At 39.0% G+C, this 27,468-nt stretch overlaps 1 protein-coding gene across 4 annotated transcripts in view; it reads left to right on the top strand.

Moving 5' to 3' along the window:
- Positions 1-217: 217 nt before the first annotated feature.
- Pou6f2 (POU class 6 homeobox 2) overlaps positions 218-27,468 on the top strand; it is a 523,027-nt gene continuing 495,776 nt past the window's right edge. For 3 of the 4 annotated variants that reach the window (XM_031358410.1, XM_031358407.1, XM_031358406.1), the window contains exon 1: positions 218-344. In XM_031358410.1, the coding sequence (XP_031214270.1) occupies positions 240-344 (105 nt within the window). In that variant the 5' untranslated portion in view covers positions 218-239. Of the gene's footprint in view, positions 345-1,031; positions 1,142-27,468 lie in introns of those variants that run through there. The other variant, XM_031358409.1, reaches the window with a different exon arrangement.

Raw genomic sequence — 27,468 nt, 5'->3', positions numbered from 1 at the left:
TACAGCTAACGTTTTGTCTTTCGTGAATAGCTGTTTGTCTCACTTTATTTACTTGGTATTGGATATTTGTCAATGTCATTTCATATCTACAGAAAATTCTTACGCTCTATGGAGGTAGTGAATGTGTGTGCGTGTCTGCCGGAGGTCACATGACAGTCTCATCCTATTTGGTGGAGCAGCTTGACTTTTTTTCCCCCTTGCTTTTGGTGATGGTTGTGAGTGCAGAAGTTGATTGACAGATGCATGCCAGAAACCCCCATTCTCCTTTTCAAAGACATCATATGATGGATTGCGATCTCCCAGCGCAGCAGGACACGGGGACCATGCAAGCTGTAATTGGTCAGGTATGGAGTCAGCCATTTCTCAACTCCCCCTTTTCCACAAGGGTCTCACCATATGATTCACATAATTCATATTTACTGTACCATCTTTCTATCTGTGTCTTCAGCTACCTGCCAGCACAGCGCTGAAAGTGCGAAAGGCAAAAGGCACCCATTAAATCTGGCTAGGGAAGCTCAGCTGGAAACTTCAGTGTGATGCTCTTAAACAGAAACCAAAACAAAACCACCACCAAGAAATTCAAAGAGCATATCAAATTTATGACTTGGGCTGAATATGAAAAACTTTCATTTTAAGCATTTTTTTTTTCTGCTTAGATTGTGATCTCTGAAAGAAATAAAGTACGAGAAGAAAATAAAGTGCCATGCTTCCCAGGCAGTAGTTACAATTTTTTATTGTGCTATTCAATATTTTCATTTGGATTGTATTCTTCTATCTTCCTCTCTCTATATGGAAAATATAAGTACACAAATACAAGTGCCTTTCTTTACTCCTAGCCTCGGTGGTGTGTGACTGAGCCTGGTAAATGTAGTAGTAGCCATCGCCTCCTCTGCTGCAGAGGGGCAGGCTGCAAATTAAACACCGCCACAATCTGAAAGGTCCAGGTGGCCTGCCCGCGCTTCCTAATGCAATCCAGCACACCAGCTTTAATAAACAGCTCTATTTAGTTCCTCCTCTCTGTATCCAGGGAGGTGAACTGGTCTGGGGCTGCTGTGATGAAATGCCAGAAGAATATCTCTCAGAGGCCTCACAAGCTGATTTTTAGAGCTTTGCTGTTCTGTCGTCTTTGTCTTCCAAATGGGTCAGTGAGTCCTGCTCTCTCTGTCTGGTGTTGTCTGTTAAATCGGTACTTTATGTTTGTGCTTAAGTGTTCGTGTTGTAAGCTAAATGAGAGGAGGAAAGGTCATTGTCTTTTCATTTGCCTTCTGATAACTGAAGTGCTGAAAGGAGTGCCCTGCTGGAGGGAGCCTGGTCTCTTCTGTGATGGGGGTGGGGTGTGCAAAAAATAATAAAAATAAAAATAAAAATAGAGGAATATATACAGGTTTTTCTTTTAAATGTGCTTTTTGCTAAAATTTTCTCTAAGTTCTCTATGCTTGCTTAAGAATTGATAACTTGTAAATCAGAATGTGGTTACGAATATTTATGAACTCTAAAAAGTTTTGGGGATTTTGCACACTCTTCAGCCCTCGAGCTGGCAGGATGAGGACATGGAATGTGTTTGCTGTATGTTAATTGCATTGCAGTCAAATGCCTTCTTACTCTGTTTTCAACACAATTAGAGCAGAGCACTTCAGGGGGCTGAAGGCACATGACTTACTAATACCAGAGTGGCTCGTAACACGTTTCTAGATGAAAATGCCAGATATATAATCCCATATTTCCACATGCTCACACTGTTTTTAAAGAAATGTATGTTTCTTTCAACAGAAACAAAAACATTCTTTTAAACTTTTAAGTTGTTTTTTGTTCTGTTGGCATATTATAAAGTAAAGGCTGTGTGCATATATTTGTCAGGAGAAAATATGCAACTAATTTTATATACTGCCCATGCCTGCTGTATTGCCAGTGTTTGCTGACAGAAGTATAACAATTGGAGCCCAGATAATTTTGTAGTGGCGAATTAAGTAAATATCTGTTTAAGTAAGTTGCTGTATATGATTAAAATTTTAACCCCTGCTGCCTGACTTGTCCTGCTTTAATAAAAACTTTTCTTCAGTTGCATGTTCTATTTCGCCATGAAGCAGTTATGGCAATTAGTACCGGGAAAAATTACTCTGATTTCCTTTTGTATATGTTTGTGGTGAAAAAAAATCAGAAGGAGTACTTTTAGTTTACTTAATTTTTTATTGGGAATTAATTATAAATATGTACACTTTTAAAAGACTCCATTTTGTACTGATAAAAATGAATCAGTCCGTATTTTACAAATACAAGACTTCTGATTTGCCAAGATTTAGGTACTTGTCTTTATTCCCTAGCTTGGGATCTTGTGTGTACCCAGGAATTTCCCAAGGTCTATGTCCAGAAACTGCAAATCTAAAGGACTTGTTATGGATACTTTGTAAATAGTTGCATCCAAATAGCTGCATTTTCTGGCATTATTCTTCATAAATTATTTGTTTTCAAAAACTTATCCTTACTGTCAAGATAAAAATTGCAGAAGTGATTATTCTTAAGATTTTAAGAATTGCAGTGCTCAAAGGCACACACTGGAATATTCATTTTTTTTTTCATTTGAAATTGAAGCAAAAAATATCTAAAGAAAGGGGGAAATACCATACAGTTTTTGATGTATACCATGAAAGTTTAAATTAGATCTATGTTTACACAAAAATAGAAGTGACCGACACTTGAAATGGATTCATTTTAACTATTATAGTACAAATAAGAACATTTCTTTAAATGATTACTTGTAACAATAAGGAAAAGAAAGTGAAAAAAATATATACTACTTTGCAGTCCCCCAAAGGCAGTAAGGCATGCTTTGTTTTCAAGCCCTTGACTAAACATCTTCTGATACTTATTCAGCAGGGGTGGACAGTCCTGCCTGATAATGCAAATGTTTGCTTCTTCTGTTTGGAATACACAGGGATGTATTTATTTTTTGCCTCCCTTCTGTTCTGATATTTGTTTCTAAATGGCTTTGGGTGGGAAAAACAAATAAGCAGCTATGAGCTATGTTTTCTGCTCAAAATACTGACTGGTCCTCATGATTGTGGCCAGCTTTGCTTCTCTTTTTTCATTCAGCTCTAGGATCAAATATCTATGGTCACTTGCACTAGAGGGAAGGGCAGGGCAGGACTGCCTGCGTTACTGGCCATGATCTAGCTTGGGAGAGTTCTGGCTTCACACAGCAGATATTGCTCATATGTGCCTCTCCCCCAGGATTTTCCCTCCCTCAAGCAAGCAATTAAGCAGTCTAGACTTGGAAGAACAAGCTCTCTGCCTAGGATATCAAGACCAAGAAACTTGATTCATTCATACAATTTTTAGAAATCAAATCAGATTTTTGATAGTAATTACCTGTAGCAAGCTCCCTTGTTCCCAAAGCTAGATTGTTATCTTTCAGATGATTTCAAATAAACTCAAGCTTGGCAGTTAAAGAGACTTTGATTCATGGGCTTGAATTACTATTTATAAGTAAAGGCTTAAATTTCCACCTCTTAAGGTCATTACATGCTTACTTCCTTTTTTTCTCGTTTGTAGACCTGTGATTTTGAGTGACAGATTAGCCGATCAGAATTGCAGCTGTTTTTATTGTTTTGTTTTTGCTCACCTCACGGAAACTGGTCACTATGTCCAATTCTTCTTCTGACACTTTGGTCCCCAGAGAAACTGGTAGATCTACCATGCTGATGTGCAGCCCTGAGGGTCTGGGCAGTACAAGTCTGTATGATGCTTATCAATAGATGATGTTAAATTATGCATTAAAAATAGATACAGCAAAGTGACTTCCCTTTTTTTTAAGTGTTTATTATGTGTATTTAAGAGTTTGCCAGTAATAGAGAAATGACTGGGTCATGGGTACAACTCCAGAGGACATTTCTAGAATATAAAGGAATTAACACATGAACAGTTTGAAATTCTCACAATATTGAAAGGGTATTTAAAGGCATTTGCAGTTTTCCTTCTCAGGAAAACAGATATTTTTTTCATGTAGGTTTATGAAGTTTACAGTGTTTTTCAGTTGTCCATTAGAAGCTCGTGTGAACGGCTCTGAGGTGCTGCTCTGACTGTGTGTCCTGCACTGGAGTTGTGGCAGCATCTTAAAGTGGGTGTTCTTTCACACTTACATTCTGGTGTTACAAGATGTTTAAAAGTCATGTTTTAGTATCAAAACAACTAAAATATAGATGTACTCACACCTTCTCTTGTTCCAGAAAACCATCCAGGTTTTCTAAGTATAGTGCGCTTACCTGAAACACATTCAAGCTGATGTATAGTAGGATTTGCCTAAGGAGCAAGTAAATGGCACACACATTATCATCAGTCTGCTCAGACTAGACATATACATGCCAAAAATATAAAAACTACACACCAAAGCTTACCTAACTCTGTCTTACATGTGCCAAATATGACTCCAATATAGTTTAGGAAAAGTCACATGAATCTGAGTGACATTTTTTTGAAACTGATATATTGCCCCAGTAAATGTACACATTTCAGGGATGTAAAATTATTATTGCTCAGATTTAATTGAAAAAACACTTCCCATGGAGCTGTATAGATGGTTAGTATATTAGTAAAATACAACTTAATGAAAGAGTGGTCTTCTTTACAGGACGGTGCTAGATTCACTAATATTGAGCTTGTGCTATGTCCTTCTTACTGATGTCAAAGGCTTCAATAGATAGAAATTTAGAGGCCAGTCTAACATTGCTTAGGTGATTCTTGTCTGGTATTCTCAATTTTTGTTGTCTTTTGAATATTCTAAAATCAAAGTGGGCATGTAAATTATGAAGACATTTTATCAGTGCATTGATAATATGTGAAAGAAGCATGTGAAAAGAAGTTTGCCTGTGTTGCGCTGACTATGAAATCCTGAGCACTGGCTGGAGGTCAGGGAAGAAAGACACTTTCCCCGACTCGCCTTGCTGTGGATGTTGCATGTTACCAGGCAGTTTAAGGCATCTTTCTCTCTTTGGTTTTATCAAAATTATCTTTGCACGTATCTGTAAATGTGGAAAATCCACTCTTTTCAACTGCATCATACTTCTTAAGCTCTTGCTTTTTCATAACATCAGATCAAACAGAAAGTAAAGTTGGAAATAAAATGCAAAGATAAAATAAACAGATCTACAGAAACAATTTGGGCAAAGGTAACTGTTGACCATAAAATGGACATGACTAGAAGATATAAATTATACTACTTTAAAATTAATTTGCATTTATGCTAAACAACTGTATAGCTGTTCTAAATGGAAACTCAAGCCAGCATTCCTGTCCTCTTCCCTCTGTCTCTCTGTTTCCTTCCCATCCCCTCTTTTCCCTTTACTTTCCTTCCTCCTGTTTATGGCTTTAATGTGTTCCCGTGAAATCAATGGCTGACTCAGGTCTTGTTTCCCAAGCACAGGGAAACGGCTCTATTGAGCCACACTATCTTGAGCTCTTCTGAGACTAGAGAAGAGATTTGTGCCAGCCTCTCTCTTTACATGTCTCTTCTGAGTCTCACTTTGAGGAAGGATCTCAAGGAAGGCACAGTCTCCGGAAGGCTTCATTCCTCAGCCCACATTTTCTTAATCTTCTAGCCCAGCAGTGTGAGCCAATGAGGATGAGAACTGCTTGGTTTTCACCTGATAACCTCATTTCCTGGTTAACCTAAGCTCATGTTAATTTTATGGATAAATGATTATTATTATTTCAGAGCCAACATTTTATAGATTAAGAACCATATATAAATAACAATTGAGAGCATCTTTGGTTATTTATATTAATTTTTTCTAGATTTTCTTTAAATAGTAAGATACCCTTTTCTTCTATGCAGCTGGTATTTGGAAATAGCTTTTGTTTTATCACTAGCTTTAAACTCCCCTTCATAGGAAGGGACTTTTTCTTCACCAAACACCTTGCAGGTGATCCTGGGTTCCGACTGCAATCAACTGCAGCACCATTGTCTTTGGAAGTGATTTTCTAATTAAAGAAACCCTGGGTAGGGATGGGGTGGATAGACTATCAACAGAATAATCTAAATGTCACCAATTTTGAGAGGTAGGTTGCTCCTGGGTGAAGGAGTACCCATGTAATTACCAGCTTTCCATTCCTCGAGTCAAAGATGCAAATAAATGAGCAAAGACCTTTAATGAGAAGGATAACTCACTCCAGTGCATTGCTCTGACATTGAACTCTCTTCACTCATTGTCATATGCCTGTCAGCCATTCTGTTCTTTTTCACTGTGATCCAGAGTAGGGTAATGAGTAAGAAGTGAACAGTGACTCTTGGTGGGCTGGCTTCCAGGAAAGACCCTGGGAGGAGAGAAGAGTGCTCAAGCATGGGAAAGAAGCCCATCAACACATTGGCCTCTTTGCCGTGTGTGTGTGTGTGTGTGTGTGTGTATGTGTATGTATGTGTGTATATATATATATATATATATATATATATATATATATTGTATTTATTATAAATATATTTATCTCACAACTACTTGAGCTGACTTTGTCATTGAGATTACATAGTGAAAACAATCTAAGACAAATAAAATCTCTAAAGGAAAAAAGTTTCTTTTGTGTTGAAATCATACAAGAATTTCAGAAGTAAAGAACTCCTTTTTAGACATCCTTGGAGCATTTTTCAAGAGTTTTACTGGTACCCTGAAGCTATGTAGTAGCTACTTACCCCAGGAGGTGTTTCTAGGACTTAATTTTGTGTCAATTTTGATTTTACATGAATATTTAGAAATTATTGTAAGAAGAAAATGTTTCTCTAGCAATCAGAGTCTTGGATAAAAAGGTGCACTTTAAAAAGTTGAGATTTTGTAGCATTCATCGGGACTCAGGCAAATGCCCCTAAAGAGAATGAAGTGCATAATATATAGACTGCTTAAGTTCCCTTTTAAGCATAAAGGGGTTTGGTACAGAATTCATATCTATTTTCTTTTCTTTTTCTTTTTTCTTTCTGTTTTTTTTTAAAATAAAGTTCGTTATTTCTGAGAGAGAGAAGCAACTATTATATAGAAACAGAAGCATGGGTACCAGGAGCCTCAATGATTCTGAAGATGTATGGGAAAAGAAATCCTTAGATCTTCAGTACTACTTCTCTAAGATTGGAGGCCAACATGGGCAGGAGTGGGGAAAGACACAAAAAGCCAGCCCATGGCAGGCCACACTGCTCTGACAGAGCTAGTTAATTTTGTAAGCCTTACATAATATGAGAACATGAGACTCCCTCAACCTGTTCTCCCAAAGGTCGAGAGTTGGGACAAATGTAAAATGCTGCTTAATGCACACGAGTCAAGCCAAGACCATCACACCCGTTTCACTTACTGTCAGTCTTGAAGATTCATCATCATGGTCTGGGCCAACCCTGGTCTCTGGGCTGAAACAATTTCATCCAGTTTTATAAAAACAGAATGTTCCAGCTTGGATTTTATATCCTTAGGGTTACAATATTGAATTCTGAATTGGGAAACTTAATCTTGCAGCCAGATTTGACAAGATGCTAGTTGAATGGAAGGCACAAGTGATGATTGGGGGTGAAGTGCCCCAGGTTAGAATTTGGGGGGAAAAAGGAGATTTTGTAGACATTTGGCTACAATATAAAAACCCCAACTTTGAAATTCTCTATTTTTTTTTATGAATAGGAGGTATTCAGAAACTTAAAAGTAGCTTTCTGCTGCATTTATTTTCTCAGTTTCAAAATGTTCTTTAACAGCATGGACTTTTATCTATTCTTAGCACATTTCTGATGCTGCTAACACAAAAGATGCCTAGAGTTATAGTTAAAGGTTATAGGAACAAAGGAAAACAATGCTTAAATTCAAAGCAATCATATTTGTTCTGTGGTAGAAAGTTGATATTATATTCGAGAGCTGAAACTCTGATTTCTTTATGGAAAACATTTTTTGTTGTGAAAAAACATATTTAGATTTCCAATTACTAAATGTAAGAATTAGAACAGGTCAGTTTGGTAATCCAATTAGCACACACACAAGCACATGTGAGCACATATTAACACATACATGTGCATACACATGCACCTCCCATACTAAAGATTTTAGAAATACTTGATTATTTAACTTCTACTTATGTATAGGTTTTAAAAGTATCTTTTAAATTTAATAAATGCAAAAAATGTGTAATATAGTTAGCAAAAATACTGTTGAACTAAGTGGTTGAGGATAATTGAGACAGATCTTGCGAGTTTCCCAAGTTGAACTTTGAGCACAGTGGTTACTACATAGTAAAAGATGATAATTGTATCATTCCCTCCCAAAAGCAGGAGGCTTGTCTCACAATGCATTTCCATCCTGTAGCTATTTTCTATGAGTGCTGAAATGTGACCTGGGATTGTTTTCTCTCTTCTAAAATTCCCCTAAACAGGACGATGAACACATAAAATTGGAAGGTTCTACATAGTGCATTTAATAAATTATAAAATAAAACATACTTTTGGGGAAACAATTTTAACAAGACAAAACAATATAAACTAGAAAGTAAAGTACCTCTTATTTCCCTTTCTGCAAACTAATATTCATTAATAATTTCTTATCTATCTTTCCAGAATGTTTACGCAACCTGAGTAAACATACTTTTACAGAACTCTGCAACTTACTGTATATATTTATAAGCATATATTAAACATCATGTGTTGCTTAAAAATAGATCTACATATTAAAAAAAACCACATCTCCTACTTCCTGGACTGTCCTTGAACTCCTATGTTCAAATAATCCTCTTGCCTCAGCCTCCCCAAAACCTGGGACTATGCCTGGCTCTAAATGAAGTTCTTTTCTGTAGTATTTCATTTTCTAGATGCCTCCAACATTTAAAAGAAGACTTTTTATTAATTAGCCTAAACAAAGATGTTCCAGAGCATTCTGAGTGGGGTTTGCTTTAACAAAAGAACTCATACATGGCCCTCCCTAAGAGATAATGCCTTAGGGTTACTATTGCTGTGATGAAACACCATGAGCAAAGCAAGTAGATGTGGAAAGGCCTTATCTTGCTTACCCTTCCACACAGCTGTTCATCATTGAAGGAAGTCAGGACAGGAACTCAAACAGGGCAGGATGCAGGAGGCAGGAGCTGATGCAGAGGCCATGGAGGAATAATGCTTACTAGCTTACTCCTCGTGGCTTGCTCAGCCTGCTTTCATAGAGTATCCAGGACCACCAGCCCAAGGGTAGTTCCACCCACAATGGGCTAGGCAATTTCTCAACTGAGGTTTCCCTTTTTTAGTTTGTGTATCAAGTTGTCTTAAGACTAGCCAGAACAACTGACCCCTTGTCAGCTTAACACACAAATACACCCCTCTTAAGCTAAACCTTTCCTTTCTTATTTATCTCCAATATCTTACGTTGAAAACATAAATAATTTTAAAAGTCCCACAGTCTTTACAAATTCAAACACACTAAAATTCCAGTCTCTTTAAAATAGCCAATCTCTTTAAAAATCCAAAGCCTTTTTTAAAAGTTCAAAGTCCTTCCATTGTGGGCGCCTACAATTATCAAAATTAAATTAAGATTTTTCTTTCAGGAGGAAAAAACTAGTGCAAAATCACAATTTGAACCAAGCAAAACAAAACCCCAACAGTATAAATGACTCAGTGTCCAACATCTGGGATTCACTCATGATCTTGTGGATTCCTCCGGAGAGCACGAGTCACTCTGCCCTCTGCAGCACACACTAGGCTCCAGCTGGGTCCACTACACTGCTGTTGCTGTTCTTAAAAAAAAAAGAAAGGGAACCCTCATTGAGATAAAGCCTCCATTAGATCTGGCTATTTAGGCATTTTCCTAATTAATTATTGATAGGGGAGGTTCAACTCATTGTAGGCGGTGCCATTCCTGGGCTGGTGGTCCTGGGCACTATAAGAAGCAGGCTGTGCAAGCCATCAGAAGCAAGCTAGCAAGCAGCACTCCTCCATGCCTCTGCACCAGCTCCTGCCTCCAGGTTCCTGCCCTGTTTGAGTTTCGGTCTCAACGTCCTTCAATGATAAACAGTTATGTGGAAGTGTAAGCCAAGTAAGTCCTCTCCTCACAGACTTGTTTTTCGTCCCAGTATTTCAGTGCAGTAATAGTAACCCTGTACAAACAGATGATAAAGTGTAATGTTAACAATGAAAGGTAGACTAATGGCATCGGGAAAGATATTTGTCATTTACATATAGAGTACCAAAATCAATTAAGACAGCAATAAGGACCATGGTACTGAATGTAATGATAAAGAGGTAAGAACATGAGAGAATGGTATTAAAAACCAGTTCTCAGTTGGATGTCTTATGGCTTTAAAACCAAGGCAGCCACTCAGCTGATCACAGCACACATCCTATGCAATGGCACAGGCCTCACTGTTCCTTACTAAGATAACAGAGGGCGCAGACGTGCTTCTAGTGTTTGACACAGTTACTGTACCTGGATTAGTGTTCAGGAGATAATAGGGAATTCATGGTAACGGATGCCAGTTAAGTTCCTGTTTTCTATCATTCATTTTGTATCAGACTAATCTTTCACATGACATACATTTAATAATACAGTTGAGAGAAGAATAACCTAAAAATAATCAGAATTAACTTTTCATTTCTTCTAACTTGGTGTTTTTGATAAAGTAAGCAAAAATATCTACCACTTGAACACTTAGGAGAATGTGCTAGAAGTCACGGTTTGCATTTCTTTTAGGATATCTGTGACTGTGGATCTTAATCGAATCACTTCATGTGTATGAAGAGGAAAGTGAAGTGGAAGATAATGAACTCTTCTGTTTCAGGGAGGAGGATGGTAGGGAGCTTTGCTTGACAGACTTTTCTGCAGAAATTTCTGTAAATTCTTTTTCTGGAACTGCCCATTGGAGAAATGTGCAATCTTCCCTCTTCTGTTCTCTCCCAGATATCAGATTAAGTACCTTGGATTGCACACAACCACCTGTATCCACCAGCTTACCATCAGTTGGCTGCCTCCCCTTGCGCAGAACAAGTTCTCAATAACAATCAAGGTATTGAACTTGACATTAGTACTCTCATTGGAGGCCACAGCTCTAAAGTCCCCTGCCCATCTGGTGAAAGTAGAACCGGGCTCTGAGTGATTGAAACTCTCTATTCATAGCTATATTTGCTAGTGTGTGGAAGGAATGAGATTTGAACCTAGGAGTTCTTTCTGAAATTTCGTGGTTACTCTTTTTCTTAGTTCTTAACTCTGGCCGCCACTAAAACCACCAAGGACAGTCTTGAAGGTCTACTGATTACATGCAAAGCCAACTCCAGAAATTTCTATCTAGTTTTGATGAGCGGTGCTTCCATAATACTGGCATATGTTCTAAAGCTTTGCAAGGCTTGGGTGTGTGAGAGTATGTTTGCTTCACTTAGGTATGTCTCTGTGTTCACTCACAAGCATTAAATAGCAAGTGAAACTTTATAGGCAATGGCAGTGAAAATTAGAGGCAATGAAGGTTGAATATTTGTGTGTGTGTGTGTCTTGTATCTTTCAGGGAATCTTATAAGTTGTATTGAGTATATAAAATAATACTTAACAATATCTGTCATCCAGAAAAGGGTCAAAGAGTGCTTCCTCCCAGCACCTAGCTGCCTATAACTCCAAGTCCAGAGGATCCAATGCCCTCTTCTGGCCCCTGTGAGGACATATGGCATATACTTACATGGGCATGCATGCATGTGTGCGTGCGCACGCGCGTGCGCGCGCGCGTGCGCGCGCGCGCGCGCGCGCACACACACACACACACACACACTTTAAAAAAACAGCAGGAAGGGGCTAAATATTCATCTACCTCAAACCAAGAGCACTAATGATAACTGGTGAGTACACTGTAGGTGTTAGACACTTGGCAAGCATGGTTTAATCCTCACAAGAGGTCTGGGAGATAAGTACATGTTACCTGATTTTACTGACAAGGGAGCTGAGGCCACGTGACAGTATCAAGTGGACAGTAAGGAGCAAAGTTAGAATTTGGTAAAAAAAAAAAAATGTTGGTGTTGGGTTGGTAAACCTCAATCAGGTAGAAAACCACAAAATGTAAACAGGGCCTAAATGCTGCCCATGGAAAGTGTAATGCTTAATATATACTTAATTTATGCACTAACTATAGCCCTTGTTATCAATAAGAATTATGGCAATGTGACATCACCAAAGATTTATCTTAAACCAAATTTTGGAAAGTTTATTTATATTGTGCAGTCTCATTTTCTATTTTAATTCTATTTCTTAGATGGAGGGTTTCTTCTATCCTGCTCACTTCCTTTTCACTGCATTTCTTCCCATCAATATTACTTTATATTACTTTAATATATCTGTGGCGTTGAAGGGAGAAGTGGGGTTGAGAAGAAAACCCTTTTTCTTGATCTAGTACTTTGAAATTTAAGTTTCATTTGCATTTGTGTTATAAGTGTAGGATTTAACAGAATTTACTCCAAAATGCCTCCTTTAACTTTTACAAATACAAGGTTTTCAGGCCCAGGGAATGTAGAGCCAGAAAACAATGCAGTGGCTTGCTGAAACCATCCTCAGCAAAATAAGTACTGCTGTGAGAGTTCACAGGGGGCAAAAGGGAACATAGTCAGTGGGTATTTTTTCTTCTTTAATTCTCTCTCTCTCTCTCTCTCTCTCTCTCTCTGTGTGTGTGTGTGTGTATACCTTTGGTCTATAATCCAGTGAAGTACGATATATATCTTGTGTCAAGCCTGCCACATCTCCACACCCACATCTCTCCATTCGACAACTGTTCTGAATCCAAGGGAGGAGATGTGGTTATGATGAGCCCTGAGCAGTAGGCTGATGCCATCCCTCGCCAGGACCCATCTGAGGAAAGAAATTTGGCTGAATTTTAGCATGTGCACGAAGGAGCCCAAGATGGCAGAAAGGATAGAGGGATTTTGTGCCCATAGACTTTGGAACTTTTCTCATCTGCTTGCATGCTTCTTCTTCTAGTATTATTGGTGGCACTCTTCCTTTCCCAGATGAACCAAATCCTCATCAGGAAATAGCTTTAAAGGAAATGCTGAAGACAAGATCATTCTGCCTTCCATGTATCTGTCTGGTTCTTGGCTCACTGCAGCACTGCACAGGGGGTCAAATTACATTTGGCTTGAATAGGAGACCTTGTCCTTGACCCACCAACTGTCATTTAAGTTTATAAAAAATTACTGTATTCATTATTTTTTAAAAACAAGTATCTTATATATTTATTAGATTACATTAAAGTTTTTAAAAGTTTTATTGGCTCTTTGTGAGTTTCACATCATGCATCCCAGTCCCACTCATCTTCCTGTCCCTTCTCCTATCTTCCCCATGAACCCTCTCCCCACAAAAGAAAGTAAAAAACACACAAACAAAACAAAGCATTTCAAACACCTCGTTGTGTAAGTTGTAGTGTCTCACTGTGTCTCACAGTATATTCCTCTGTCTACATGACTTTACTTACAAGTGTTCATTGCAATGAGTCATTGGTCTGGTTTGAGGTCTCAGGATTCTCTGTCACACCATCAATATTGGATCCTCACCAGGACTCCTCCCTGCCATTCTATAGTTGCCCTGTATCATGGAGATCCTGTAGCTTTGGGAACAGCAGGAGAACCAGCTCTTTTATGTGCTCTAAAGTTCACAGATGATGTAGATTTTGAGGTGGGCCATCTCAAAGTCTTGAATCTGGTCCTGGGTGGGAGCTGAGTTGTTCAGCCTGCCAGGTCTCCGGCACTGTTCTGGCTATGCCACCCAATGCCCCCATCTGCAGGAGGCAGGGTCAGCTCCCCTGTTCTCATACCCTTGCCTCCAGAGTCAGCTCTACTGTGCTGCCTGCCAAGGCGCAGGGCCTGCTCTTCTGCGAAGTACAACAGTGAGGGACAGGTACATCTCACTTGCTCTCATGACCCTGGGACCAGCTCTCCTACTGCAGAAGATGGTAATGGGTAAGGGGAATATTTAAAGGCACAATAAATACTACATTTTAATTCTTGGAGTTATTTTTAGTTTATAATTTATGAGGCTCAATAACAACTGTGGCTTTCCGTACACTATTTTAACTTGGTGATTTCTTGTATGTCTGTGTTTTATCTTGGGTCTACCTACTAGAGGAAAGTTTGGGTAGCATGAGGAGTCAGGGTTTCTGTCTCTTTTCAGAAAGAGAGTCACAATGGAAAAGATGAAATCCACTCATAGAAATGGGAAGCAGGCATGTCAGACCCTGTTAGAGTCAGGGTGGTGTTGAATCTGCCCCCTCCGGACTGAGAAGAGAGTGTGCGTAAATCCTGGAACAGACAATGAAGCTCCTCTGTCCATCCGTCATCTGTGTATCTTGCAGGGCAGTCGTACTGTTGGCATCTTGTTGAAATATTATCAGATTGAAAAGCCAAGCAAGGGGTGATTAGGTAAAAGGGGTCTTGGTTGCCTGCATTTTCAGTCTAGGTAACTTCAAAACCCTTCATGTCTCTTCCCTTCCTTCTCTTCCCTTCCTTATTTTCTTTCATTCTGAGAAAGTGGATCATAACCACCTTACAGTGAGTGAAAAGTTCAAAAGAGTTACCAAAGACTACACAGATTTCTCTCTGCTTATATATGCCATCTTCCTTCACCCTCGCCAGCACTTTCCCTAGCAACACGTGCATCTCTCCGGAGGTGCTGTAGGTGTTAAGATGGCTTACTGATTGTTCAATATGAGTATTTAGTGTGGTTGGCCCCATTCTAACTTTAAGCTCGATAGATGCTCTTGTCAAGGGCTCAGGAGGTCTGAGTAGTTCTGGTTCTACTTGCTTCCTCTCAACATGCATTGTCCAGGAATTTTGGGGTGTTCTGCTTGTAGTTTCATTACAGAATGTATAAATGATACTATCTTTGAAAATGATCACTTTCTATTTTCATATTGATGTCTACAAGAAATAAGTTACTCAATTAGGGTTTCTTACCCATTATATAATGTATTTGATTTAGGAGTCACTAGCAAGGTAGCTTGTAAGTACTTTTAGCACACAAAAAATTGACTCTTAAGTACATGTCTAATTTAACAGCACTGACAAGGCAAATGGATGAAAGAAAGATGCAAAATTTGTGTTTCAGTAGTTAACCTGACTAGATGTTAAGCTGAATAAGAATGAAGTAAACCAGACATGACCAGAAAAGCACCCTGGAGGACTGCTTAAACAGGATATAATCATCTTCAGAGAGCTGGAGAATCTTTTTTTGTATTAGGTTTGTTGAAGACAAATCTGAACAAATGCTTTGCTCCTTTTAAGGCAATTTCCTTAAACTATTATTCTGTGTAAAAAGATTTTGTGCCTATTCGTTTCAACAAGTTGTCTGCAATGCAAGCCCAGTGAATAACTAGATGATATCTGCATTCCCAAATTCTGGGAAATAGTAAAATCTGAATACAACATTTTAATTTTTCCTTTTATTATAAGCTTAATTTAAAAAACATATTATCATTATATATATTAATTGTGTAAATAAAAAATGATCATCTGTATAATAAAAATGATGAAAAAAATATAGGCAGAGATTTAAGAAGATTTTATTCTAGTTCAGTGATCAATAAATGCTCATTGGTTTCATTTATTTGATGAATGCCATATACAAAGTTACATTTTCGAGTTTCAAATTAGAATCTGGTAATGTTATAAAAAATGAGATGGTTCTATAAAAGGATGCATGGGAATTGCCCTGGTAATTGTGAATGGGCATCCAGGATTGTTAATTTGAGTTTGATTCCAAAATCTATGTAAAGGAAAGTTTGCCTAGTACCTGAAGGAAAATGAGCAGAATTGGGATTTGAGCTTCAAGATTGAATACCTATGGTTCTGTGCATATACACAAAGGAACCAATGGCTTTGTTTTTAAAAATTGCATTGATTTATGTTTGTGTGCGTGTGTGTGTGTGTTGTATGCACATATGAACATGCATGTGCCACAGTGGTGTCTATGGAGGTCAGATGACAACTTGATGGCGTCAATGCTTTCCTTTCACCATGGGGTCCAAGGATTCAAACTCAGCTTATCAGGTTTGGCCCATGAGCTTTTACTCACTGGATCATATTGTCAATCCTCTATTTTCTGTTTTATACTGAGTAGGAAACTTATTTCTTTTTACAAGAGATTGAAGTTTATGAAACCTCTTAAGCACTTTGTGTCTGAGCCATCACCACAGAATTAAATAGGGCAGGAAGAAGGTTTTAGTGTTTTGAGTACAGAACATTGGGTTTTCTGATCATCAATGGGTATTCTCAGGTAGCTGAGGTCTTTCTCCTGAGTTAAAAATAAATCATCTATAAATATGGACAGTGGTTGAAGGAACAGGGAGTAACATGGACACAAAACTGGGAGTGGCCAAAACAGAGAGAAGAACAAAGGGGGAGGAGGGTTGTCTGGGAAACCAGGCGAACCAGACAAAAGCACTGGGTCCTGTACCTAAGCAGCCTTCCTTTACCTACAGCTCTTCTGCTAGCACCATGAGATTTTGTGGTGACCTTAGTTCTACTTTACCCCCAGTGCTATAAACCCAGACCCTCACCTTGAACCTTTGTCCTGCCTGTTCTAGCTCCCTTTTGTTACATAGATTATATCCTTCCTTTTACCTAGAACTTTAAACATTTTTGGTGCCCATCACTATGCCTTTTACTTCCCCTGCACCTTCCAGATTCCAGACATCACATCCCCAGGTCACAGCACCTATGCTCTAGAATTTCCACCTCTCATGCTTGGCTTTTCTTACTAACTGGCTGGTGGTTCCCTGTCCCACCCAGTCAGGCTCTGTTGCATAGTTCCTGCTTCCAGACTTCCTAAGTGAAACTTAGCTTCAGTATCAAGCACTCCTACAGCTTAAGGCTCCCATTCCTGAAGATATACATGTAGGTATACATCTCATAGGCATCTGTTCTCTTCTTCCATTTTGTGGGTTCAGGGTCAAATTCAGGTCATTTGGTTGGTGACATGTGTCATTACCATGTGCTAAAACCATCCTACTGTCTCCTGCCTCATAAATATTTATGCTTCTACTCATAAACTAGTGATATCTTCAGCCTTCATCAAAGAAGCTTCCCTTTGCAGTTAATGCAAAGGCTCATAGTTGGTCAAGGTGAGGAGAATAAATGACTGTTGAGTTCTCACCATTCATTAAATGAAGGACCTGTGTCACCCCTTTTAAACCTCAAGGAACATAATAGAAGGGGGTGTTGGAAAATAATAACAGTCAAGAATATAATGGAGTGTTGTGAAATGCTGTCTTATGGCTTGACATAGCATGGTACTCATGGACACATGTTGGCTATTGTTGCTGCACATACCCTGCCCATAACTGAACCAGTAAACACTCAGACATAGATGGAAGAGAAGACCATGGGGACCTGTCCAGGGGAGTTTATTGCACTCAAGGTTGCTAGATGAGAGTAAGTGATTGTCTTCAGTGGTATAGCCACTTGTGCATTAGTCTTGCCAGGTGGATAGTTCCCATGCCAATGGTCTTGGTTACACTCTGTTGGTTACTGTACTAGCTGATTTTGTGTGTCAACTTGACACAAGCTACAGTAATCAGGGAGGAAGGAGCTACAGTTGAAAAGATACCTCTCAGAGCTCCCAGGGTCTCAACCACCAACCAAAGACTGCACATGGAGGGGTCTGATTGTTCAGGCAGCATGTGTATAGTAGAGGATTACAAATTTGATCATCAATAGGAGGAGAGGACCTCAGCCCTGTGAAGGTTCTGTGCCCCAGTGTAGGGGAATGCCAGGGCCAGAAAGTGGGAGAGGGCAGGGTGGCAGGCATGGGGAAGGGGGAGGCGACAGGGGTTTGTTTTTGTTGTTTTTGTTTGTTTCTTTGTTTTTTGGAGGGGAAACTGGGAATGGAGAAATTTACATGTAAATAAAGAAAATATCAAAAAAAAACAAAAAATAAATAAAAAATAAAAAAATAAAAGAAAAGATACTTCTGCATCCATGAGATCCAGTCGTAAGGCATTTTCTCAATTATTGATCAATGGGGTCTGGGGCAGTCCATGGTGGGTGGTGTCATTTCCAAGCAAACTATGTGAAGCAAGCCAGTAAGTAGCATCCCTCCATGGCCTCTGCATCAGCTTCCAGGTCCCAGTCCCGCTTGAGTTCCTATCCTGACTTCCTCCAGTGATAAACAGTAACATGGAAGTGTAAGTCAAATAAACCCTTTCCTCTCCACCTTGCTTTTTGGTCATAGTGTTTCTTCACAGCAATAGAAATCCTAACTAAGACAGTCACAAAGTATAAAATTCATAAAATGAGTTGGCAACTTGTGGGAAATAAGGGGGTAATGATAGAATTGAGAGAAAGATAAAAGAGGGTGGAGAAATGGATTTGACCAGGATGTGTTACATACATATATGAAATTGCCAAAGAATATATTAAAAGATGACTGTGAGAACTCAGTCAAACAATTTACATATAAAAGAGCACAGTGGTTGGTCTTCAGAAAGTTCCCTATACACATGAGATGACTTCGGACTGTTCACTTGTAATGCATTCCCACTCACTTCTGCTCACTCCTAACTTATAGTTTTTGTGAAAATGAGAAGAAAGCAGGCATCACCTCTGCTTTTTGTGGAATATTGTTGAGAGTACTTCTTTTGAAGGAAGTTTTGTATTTTTTAAAATTGAAATAATAGCCGGGCAGTGGTGGCGCACGCCTTTAATTCCAGCACCTGGGAGGCAGAGGTAGATGGATTTCTGAGTTTGAGGCCAGCCTGGTCTACAGAGTGAGTTCCAGGACAGCCAAGGCTACTCAGAGAAACCCTATCTTGAAAAAACAAAATAAAATTGAAATAATAATCATACATAGTTATGCATATAGTTTGATATGAACATACTGTATATCTTTCTAATCGAGATAATGAACATGTCTATAACCTCAAGTGTATTTCACTTCTTTACTGTGGAATAACTCAAGGTCTTTCTTTTCCCAATTTTGACATGTATATTATTGCTAACAATTGCCAGCCCATTCTCAAACAGGACATGTCACCTCTACTGGCTGCTTCTGACCATACTTCCTGAAGCTGCCTAGTGGCTTGCTTACATTTCTGGGTTCTGTTTGCTTTCAAATAGAATCTCACTGTGTAGCTCAAGGTGACCTCAAGACATCAATTCTCTATCCTCAGTCTTCTGCGTGTGTGCCAGTCTGTCTTGTTCTAAGTTTTTTTTTAACTCCAGCTTTCTAAAATAAATTTTCTTAATCTTCCATCCATTTTTATTTCTGTTTCTTCTTTCTGTTTTTCATAAATCAGACAGGGCCCAGGTCTGCTCAGGTTTCCTTCTTTATATCCCATCCGACATCAGTATCACCATCAATCTTTTTTCTATGTATTTATTCTCCAACCCATTTTTATCCCTGGTTTCCATATTACTTTGAATTTTACCACATTTACTTATGTATTTGCCTTTCCCTTTATAACATCCTGTTGTGTGCTAAAGCCATCTTTATGACAAACACATTCTACTTGGCCAATGGTGTGCACTTGTTTTACACTTAGTGTTCTAAGAACATTGCCTTAAACACATCTCTATCTATACCAGTGAGTGGTGGAGTTGGGATTCAAACCCAGGGAGTCAGCCTCTGTTTCTTCATCCTAATGAAGATTTACTTGGTTTTTAATTTTGTGTGTTCCTGTTTCTCTGCACACAAGAAGGAGCACAGATGCCTGTAGAGGCCAAGGAGATGCTCTGCAGCTAGACTTATAGTCAGTTGTGAATGTGGGAGCTGACAACTGAATGCAGGTCCTCCACAAGGCTTGTATACATTCTTAACTATTGAACAGCCTCTGAGGCTTTCATAGCATTCATGGGATGTGCCTGGGTTACATTACTCTATTCATTTCTACTGGCCCAATACATTTCTGAGTTTGTTCCTCTCTCCTAGAATGTGGAAGTAATCCCTCCTTGCTTTCAGGTCTCGCATGTTTCCTATAACAACGCTCTTCACACATTTCTATCTTTAAATACTGTGTACATGAAAGCCCCAATACTGAACAGACAAAAGTGAGGGCTCTGACTGGCATTTTTAAGCAAGCAAATCAAAGAAGCAAATCCTCACTTCTCTCTGTTGTCTTGTTCCCTGTTGAACCAGATGCTGGATAATTTACTTAGAATACAATGCCTGGTTCCCGGTCAGGAATGACATCGTGAGAGGACCTGGCCATCTCCCATAAGCTAATGTTTTTTTCCAGTATTTCCTTCATACACTAAATAACTCTCCTTAAACTAGAGAAAAAATTGGAAATACCTGGAATTCCTTTCCTCTATGCTTTTGAGCTTCCACCAAAGTTTCTGCTCTCCCTGCCTATGGGGAAACAGCTTGTTCAGAGACCTGTCCTGCCTTTCCAAATGTGCCTGTCTTCCCTTCAATGCTCAGAGGACGCCATGCCTCTTTTTGGTATACATTTTCAGTTTTGAATTAGAGCCACTATAAATTTCTATTTAATTTTCCCTTGACCTTAATCTATGGGTACTATCTTTGCATATACCTCTTTCTTTTTATATATCCCTGTGTTTAGGCCAAAGTTTGTAAGTGCACTGCCTTAGATCTACTAGACCCACCGAAAATAAATATTTTTCAAATAGTGAAAAATATTATTAATTCAACAAAAGTTTATTTATTATTTGTTAAGTAAGTTTTGAGACTTTGAGACTAACTAAATACCAGTTGCTTTGGGGCTACTAGAGAGAGAAATGTGTGTAAGAAGATAAGATAGGGTCAAGCTTCTTGGAAACATATGCACTTAGAGAATGCTTATAGGAAAGAAATTTGAAAGGACATCCAAGTCAAGACATCTGTTTTAAATTTAAATATTTTAGCTGGTTTGTTCAAGGTCAATGACCTCTTATTCTCTGAACACTTGTTTCACAGGTCTTCTGATACTTCTGATTGATCTCTCAGCACAAGAGCTTCGCGTGTTTCAAAACACTGTGTGAAATAAACATTGTTATTTGTGAAATCATCTCTGTGCATCTGAATATGCTTTCTATCACCATTTACAGTGATTACATCATTCCGTTTTCTCCTCTTCCCTCTTCAAACTCACATGAACCTTGCATGTAGTTATGGATTGACCTATTTCTCATTCTGGTTAATAAATTTCCTGTGACATCTCCTAGACTTGAAACTGCCTAAGGTGAGGGGTGGTAGAGAGTATACTCTCTGGTGTCTTCATCAGGTTTGTTCTAGCTTGAGCTGTAGCTAGTGATTAAGGTGTATTGCAGTGAACTTTATCCATTCAGCATGATCAGGTTGTAACACCCAGCACCCAGTGCAAAGGAGCTTACAGCATGCTCAGTATGACTTCATTTTAGGAAGCATACCTGCATTTAGATGTAGGCAGGGAAGTAGGAAGATGGTAGATATTGGTTGAAATGTCATGTGATAGATATGTGCATGCCCTTTGGAGATCTGAACATCTAGAGATCAGGATAGATTTGCTTTAAAGAGAATCTTTAATTCAGTAAGGATTTTAGAAAATTTTCAATACGGAAGATTTATTTCAAAGGTGGGGGAGAAAAGAAAAAAAATGACAGATCAACACGTGAAGCTCAATTAACCTTGGAGAATACAATAGTGAACAATAGAGGGTTAACCTTAGTAGTTGTATATAGATACTGGCAGCATTGCTATATCATAAACATCTGCCCATGACACTTAGGAAGGGTGAAACAGACTGGCTGGGGGAATAATGAGGAATTCTCTCATTTGTTATAGAACTGGTGGCTAGGTCCCAGAGGATATAGTTTTTTATAAGCTACTTGAGGCAGGTACCATATTTTTGCACTGCCTCTAGTACAATGCTTTACCCATACTAGGCACTCAATAAAGATTTGTGAAGTATATGAGTGCACAGGGTTTCCATAAAGGCCTGATCCAAGGTTGTTCAGCTGGTTCTGACTCCACTTTTATCGCCATTCAGAACTTACAACTCCCACAGTGGTAGTAATGAGAAACCTTCAGGCATGTGTAGTATTTAGTATTTTTGTATGTGGTGTCAACTTTCATGTCATAATATACTATATGTGCAACCAGTTAAGTTACTGTTGTGGGAATCAGGTTTTTTTTTTTTTTTTAACCTAAAATAAGTGCTAGACATCCTGGTCTATTCAGAGGGAATAGTGTACCCATCATCTTTACATGCTTAACTTCCTCCCCAATTTTGGTCAATACATCCAATTACAAGCTTGTATGCTGATTATATGGCACTTCTGGACATAACAGTCTTTGTTCTTAGAAATTCTATGATAACAATGTTTCTAAACCACAGTTTGGAATCGGCTATGCTTCATTGGAGCTACTTTCTCTCCTATTCACATTTTGGAAAGGGATGTGCATTTGAGTCAGTCTGGTTATGTGAGATGTAGGAAGAGCAGCATTGATCATCCTAGCCAGTGCAGCCAACTAGGGACCATAACTATAGGTAAAGAAGAACTTTCCCTTGGCTGTTCTTAATGGAAAGATTCTTAAACCAGAGTTCTGAAAAGTGGGGAAAGCACATAGATGTTTAGTTCTTATAACCTAACTTGTGAATGAAAGACAAGGGAAGTGTCTGGTACCTGAGCGCGAGCACAGCTGTGGGAGATGAAGTGGAGCCTCTTCTCTGTGCTCCACCCAGGTGGCTTCACTGTGGGGATGCAGGTTAAGCACACTAGTTAAGAAGGCTGGCTTTAAGCCAGCAGGCATTTCTGTCTGCTCTTGATGCTTTCTCCCTTTCTGATGCAATCTCTGGGGGAAATCTTTTAAGTACCTATGCCTTTCTAAATTGAGAGCCGATTGTTGTCAAATGCTGACTTACTTACAAGGCTTTTACTTTAGGTAGTGATCACCTGCACTGTCTAGTGAAACATGAACAACACCATTTTTGTCCGTCGTGTTGATTGTCCACCAGTTCTTCACTTGAGGTCTTCTGTATCTCCTACCTTCTCTTCCCCAGCTCAAAACCAGATCCCAAACTCTTTCTAAAGGCTTCTTACCATTTCTGACCTGTTTCTCTTTCTCATTGTAAGTTCACTGGTTCATTCAAACATGTTTACTGAAACAGAATAAAAGCAAAAATAGTCTTGTTTTGATTACAGAGCCTCCAGAATGTATTAGGGTGAGTGAGCAATGTTTTCCTATCTCTATCTTCATGTTCCCTGTGGAGTGACTAATTTCTCCCCATGAACAGTACTGCCTTCCCTTTCCCCATGTCTTTGGCAAACCAAAACCAAACTGCAGTAGCTCACCAGTGCTCTTTGGTTGAACAGTCTGTAGTTGAATTCATATGCGAACTGTCATCTTGTATTTACCTTTAAAGTGAGTTTCATGGCATTATTGTATGTTAGCCTTAGAAGCTAATTTTAGAATAGGTTAATTTGAACTCTGACAGGTGAAAGATGTTCTCAATAGACCAGTCTCTCATCACTTCTGACTCATATCTCCCAGACCATTCTCTTTACCTGTTCTCCACAAGATCTGCATGTGTATATAGGCTCAAAAAGTCTCTTTGTGGGTATCAAAGCAAAAGATTCCCAAACTGTGAAAAACTACTTAAGAGGATAAGTCTTATCAGAGACATTTTAGATACTTTATTTGTTGAGTTACAATTCATAAACAGGTGATATATTTATTATTTTTGTATCTTTTATTGATTTAATGACCTACTGTTGCCACAACATAGCATACCAGGGGTGAAATGGTAGCTAAGAGAGTTTTTTAATCCCTCACCTATTTTATAGTATTGGCAAGAAAACCTGCTTTGCATGCAAGTTAAGGGCAATGAAAAATTTCAAGTTGTGATAAATACCAAGAAATAAATTAAAACTATTACTAAGATAGTGAATTGTAAGAGTACACACAGTCTGTGACTGAAGCTGTTGAGGAGGAAGCTGAGAACTTATGAGATAACTCCAAAGAAAAAAGACAAAAAGTTTTATAACCTCTGTTCTTCCAAAATATGGATTTGTTCTTGGATTGTGCTTCTGTGCCCCTTCCAGGTACAGTAATAGGTGTAGCTTCAGACTACACACTGCTGCTTGCTTCTGTTATTCAAAAGGGGTTTTCAAGCACTGGTTGCCCTTGTGACTATATACAACTAAACACATATGACCTTGCTTAACCCACCCAAATATAAGTTGTCTGATACTCTGAATAAAGTTGGCTGTTGCATGGGACTTTGGTCCATATCATTTTTTTTAGGTTTCAGTCTCTCAATTTCATGCAGTCAACTAGAGCAGTAACAGCAAACCATGAACAAAGTTAGTATGTTGCTTGGAGTGGATTTTGTGAGTTGAAAACTTGGTCCTCAGTCCTTTGACATTCAAAAGTAGTACATTTACGTTGTGGAGCCTGGTGGAAAATGTTAGGTCATTGGGCATCTCCCAGAGGGATTAATATAGTAATTGTGATAGCATCATTGGCTCTTTTGAGAGTTGGTTATAGTAGCAAGGCTGACTCCTCTCACCTTTCATCTTCTTATTTTGTCATATGATTGCTTTCTCTATAGTGTAATGCCATCTACCATGAGATCTTTACTCAGGTCCAGTACATGAGGCTCCCATATCATGGTCTGTCGGAGTACAAAAGTATGGATTAAAATAAACCAACTTCGTTTGCCTATTTTCCATCCTCAAGTATTTTGTTTTAGCAAAAGTTAAAAGATTAACAATGAAGATGTATGTAGGAGCACAGTGAAGTAATGCACAGCAGTGGAGAGCAGAGAGAAGTCGTGAGGTTCTAAAGGGTTGTAGAGAGAATGATCATATGAGGAGGCAGAAAGCCTGTGAACTAAACCGGTATTACAGTTTAGGGTTGAGGTGGATGTTCGAGCGACCATGGGGCTAATTTGGACTTTAAAATGCATTCCAGGAGTTTGTGAGTAGGACCAAGGGGTCTGGAGGCTAGCACAACTTTGAGATACTGATAGCTGTTACCGATGTAAATCAAAGGAGAGATGAAAGTCCTTTCAGCCAGAGTCAATAGAAATGACTTGGTGAATCATTTCACAAGGTCCTCAGGAATATTGGCTTTATCTAACCAAGAGAAATCATTCTATACTCCAGCTTGAGCTGAGCCTAGACTCAATTTTGTATCATGTCAGTTGGCTTGTCCTTTTGGGCAGCAATGAGACAGCCTTTGGACCTGGCTGTGGTAGTGATGGTAGCCTTGGTGGTGAGAGCGATGATGCGTTGATGGAAATGGTGAGGTTTTGAATGGTAATAGTGGTGCTGATGCTGGTGCTGATGTTGTAATGATGATGATCCTGATAGTGGTAATGGTAGTGATGATAGTGTTGACATTGACGGTGGTGATGAGAATGATGAAGATGCTTATGATAGCAGTAATCGAGGTGAAAGTGATGATAGAAATGATGATGGTAGATATTTGATGATAGTAATTATCAGTCTCAATACATTTTAAAATTTAATTTGTGGTAAAATAATAGGGTTATGTCAAATGTTGTTTCTTGGCTTTTGATTATAGAATATTGATCTGTTGGGTTTAGGTGGGAGCTGAGAAAACTCACTTCAGAGACACAAGCTTAAAAATGAATGCTGTATTTTCTGCAAACATAGGGAGGCATGCAGTCCAGGATCTGAACTGTCTCCAAAGTGAGATTGTACAACAGTTTTATAGGATGAAAACACAAAGCAAGGGGAATCAGGGTATGTTGTTACATTGACCAATCATATTTTGACACAAGGGGTTTAACAAGGAAGTTGACATTGGTGACTGGGCCTTACCCCAGTCACCTGGTTTCAGGGTCCCTGAGTTAACTTTTGCAGTCAGGTCCCCTCCTGGTCTCTGACCTGGAATCTAGAGAGATAAAGGAGGAAAGGAGTGGGCAAGCCACAGGTAGTCAATTGAACCAGGAGACCCAGAATTCAGAATGATAAGGGAATAAAGGAGTGGTCAAGGTGCAGGTAGTTAATTAAGTCAAGACAGGCAGCACATTTATGACTGAGCTTTAGTTATATAACAGGATAACAGCATCTTCTCTCTTTACATCCTTTACTGATTAACAGACAAACATAGAACATCTGAAGAAGCAGTATAGGAGTTGGGTTCTGGGTCCTGGGAATGTGAACTCAGTTTGATTCTGCCAGCAAGGTGGAACATGCTCCTGAGATGGCTGACGAAGGAAACTGTCTCCTAACATATCTAGGAGTAATAGCAAATAGAATGGCATTAAGTTGAATGATCTTGTCTTTGAATAATTTACTATTGACAAAAATTTACAGCTGAGAACTAGTGAAGAAACACGCAATATTTCAGAGTTTATACGTTTTCTTTGGTAGGTCATTGGCATTTTGTCTAGGCTCCACCCCAAAGTACCTGGCAAAAGCCAGGTATGCTTGACTCACTATAATAGGAGCTTCTTACCTCCTCTCTCTCTTGCTCTCTTGCTCTTGCTCCCCTCTCTCCCCATTCTCCTTCCCCCTCTCTCCACATGCTCATGGTCAGCCTCTACTCCTCTCCTCTCCTCTTCTCTCTCTCTCTCTCTCTCTCTCTCTTTCTCTCTCTCTCTCTCTCTTTCTGCCTTTCTCTGTTTCTACTCCCTCAACTCCCCTCCCGATGCCCTGAATAAACTCTATTCTATACTATAGGAAGGGATGCCTCATCATGGGGCCACAGAGGCATCCCCTCCCCCACCTGACTGCACATCCACCAAACATATTCTTTCTCTCTCCTTTATTTTTATAAGACACAACAGTAATAACTATAAAAAAATCAAAGTGATTACTATTCCTTTATTTTCTAGGTAGAATCTAGAGTTTTAAAACTTATTTCTTTGCTATTTTTAATCTTAAAAATATTATGCCCTTTCTCTTAAAAGCCTGCCAATACCCCCTTACTAATTTCCTGACACCAGTGGGTATTCCAAAGAAAACATACAGATCTGAAGAGTCAAAGCTAACAGCCACAAATGAGAAAAAACAAACCAAACCAAAATATCTGTCCCCACCCCCCCCCAAAAAAAAGCACACAATCTTATGTCTTCCAGGTCTTGGTTTGATTTTTTTTTTTCAGAAAAAAAAATTGCTGGTCAGAATGATTTTTTTCCTGCTCCATTCTACCTGCAAATTTCATAATTTTGGTTTCTTAAAAGAAAAATATTCCACTGTGCAAATGTACCACATTTTCATTATCTATTCATCAGCTGATGAACATATTTCCTGGCTATTTTGAGTAGAGCTCTAATGAACACGATAAGTAAATATCTCTGTAATAGATATTTTGTTTATGCCCAAGTGTGGCTCACACATGGTAGGTTTATTTCTGTGTTTTAAGAAACTGCCACATTGATCTCCACAGTAGCAGTGTGTGCTCTCCCACTCTCAGTGACTGCATCTCCACAGACACACCGGCATTTGTTGTCATCTTTTCAAAACTTTACCATTCTGACTGTGACAAGAAGAAATCTCAAGGTTAGTGAGATGGCTCAGTGGTTAAGAGCACTGACTGCTCTTCCAAAGGTCCTTAGTTCAAATCCCAG

The sequence above is a fragment of the Mastomys coucha genome, unplaced genomic scaffold, assembly GCF_008632895.1.
Source record: "Mastomys coucha isolate ucsf_1 unplaced genomic scaffold, UCSF_Mcou_1 pScaffold7, whole genome shotgun sequence".
NCBI classification, from domain to species: domain Eukaryota; kingdom Metazoa; phylum Chordata; class Mammalia; order Rodentia; family Muridae; genus Mastomys; species Mastomys coucha.
The sequence above is the reverse complement of the archived record's forward strand: the minus strand, read 5'-3'. Positions and strand labels throughout refer to the sequence as shown.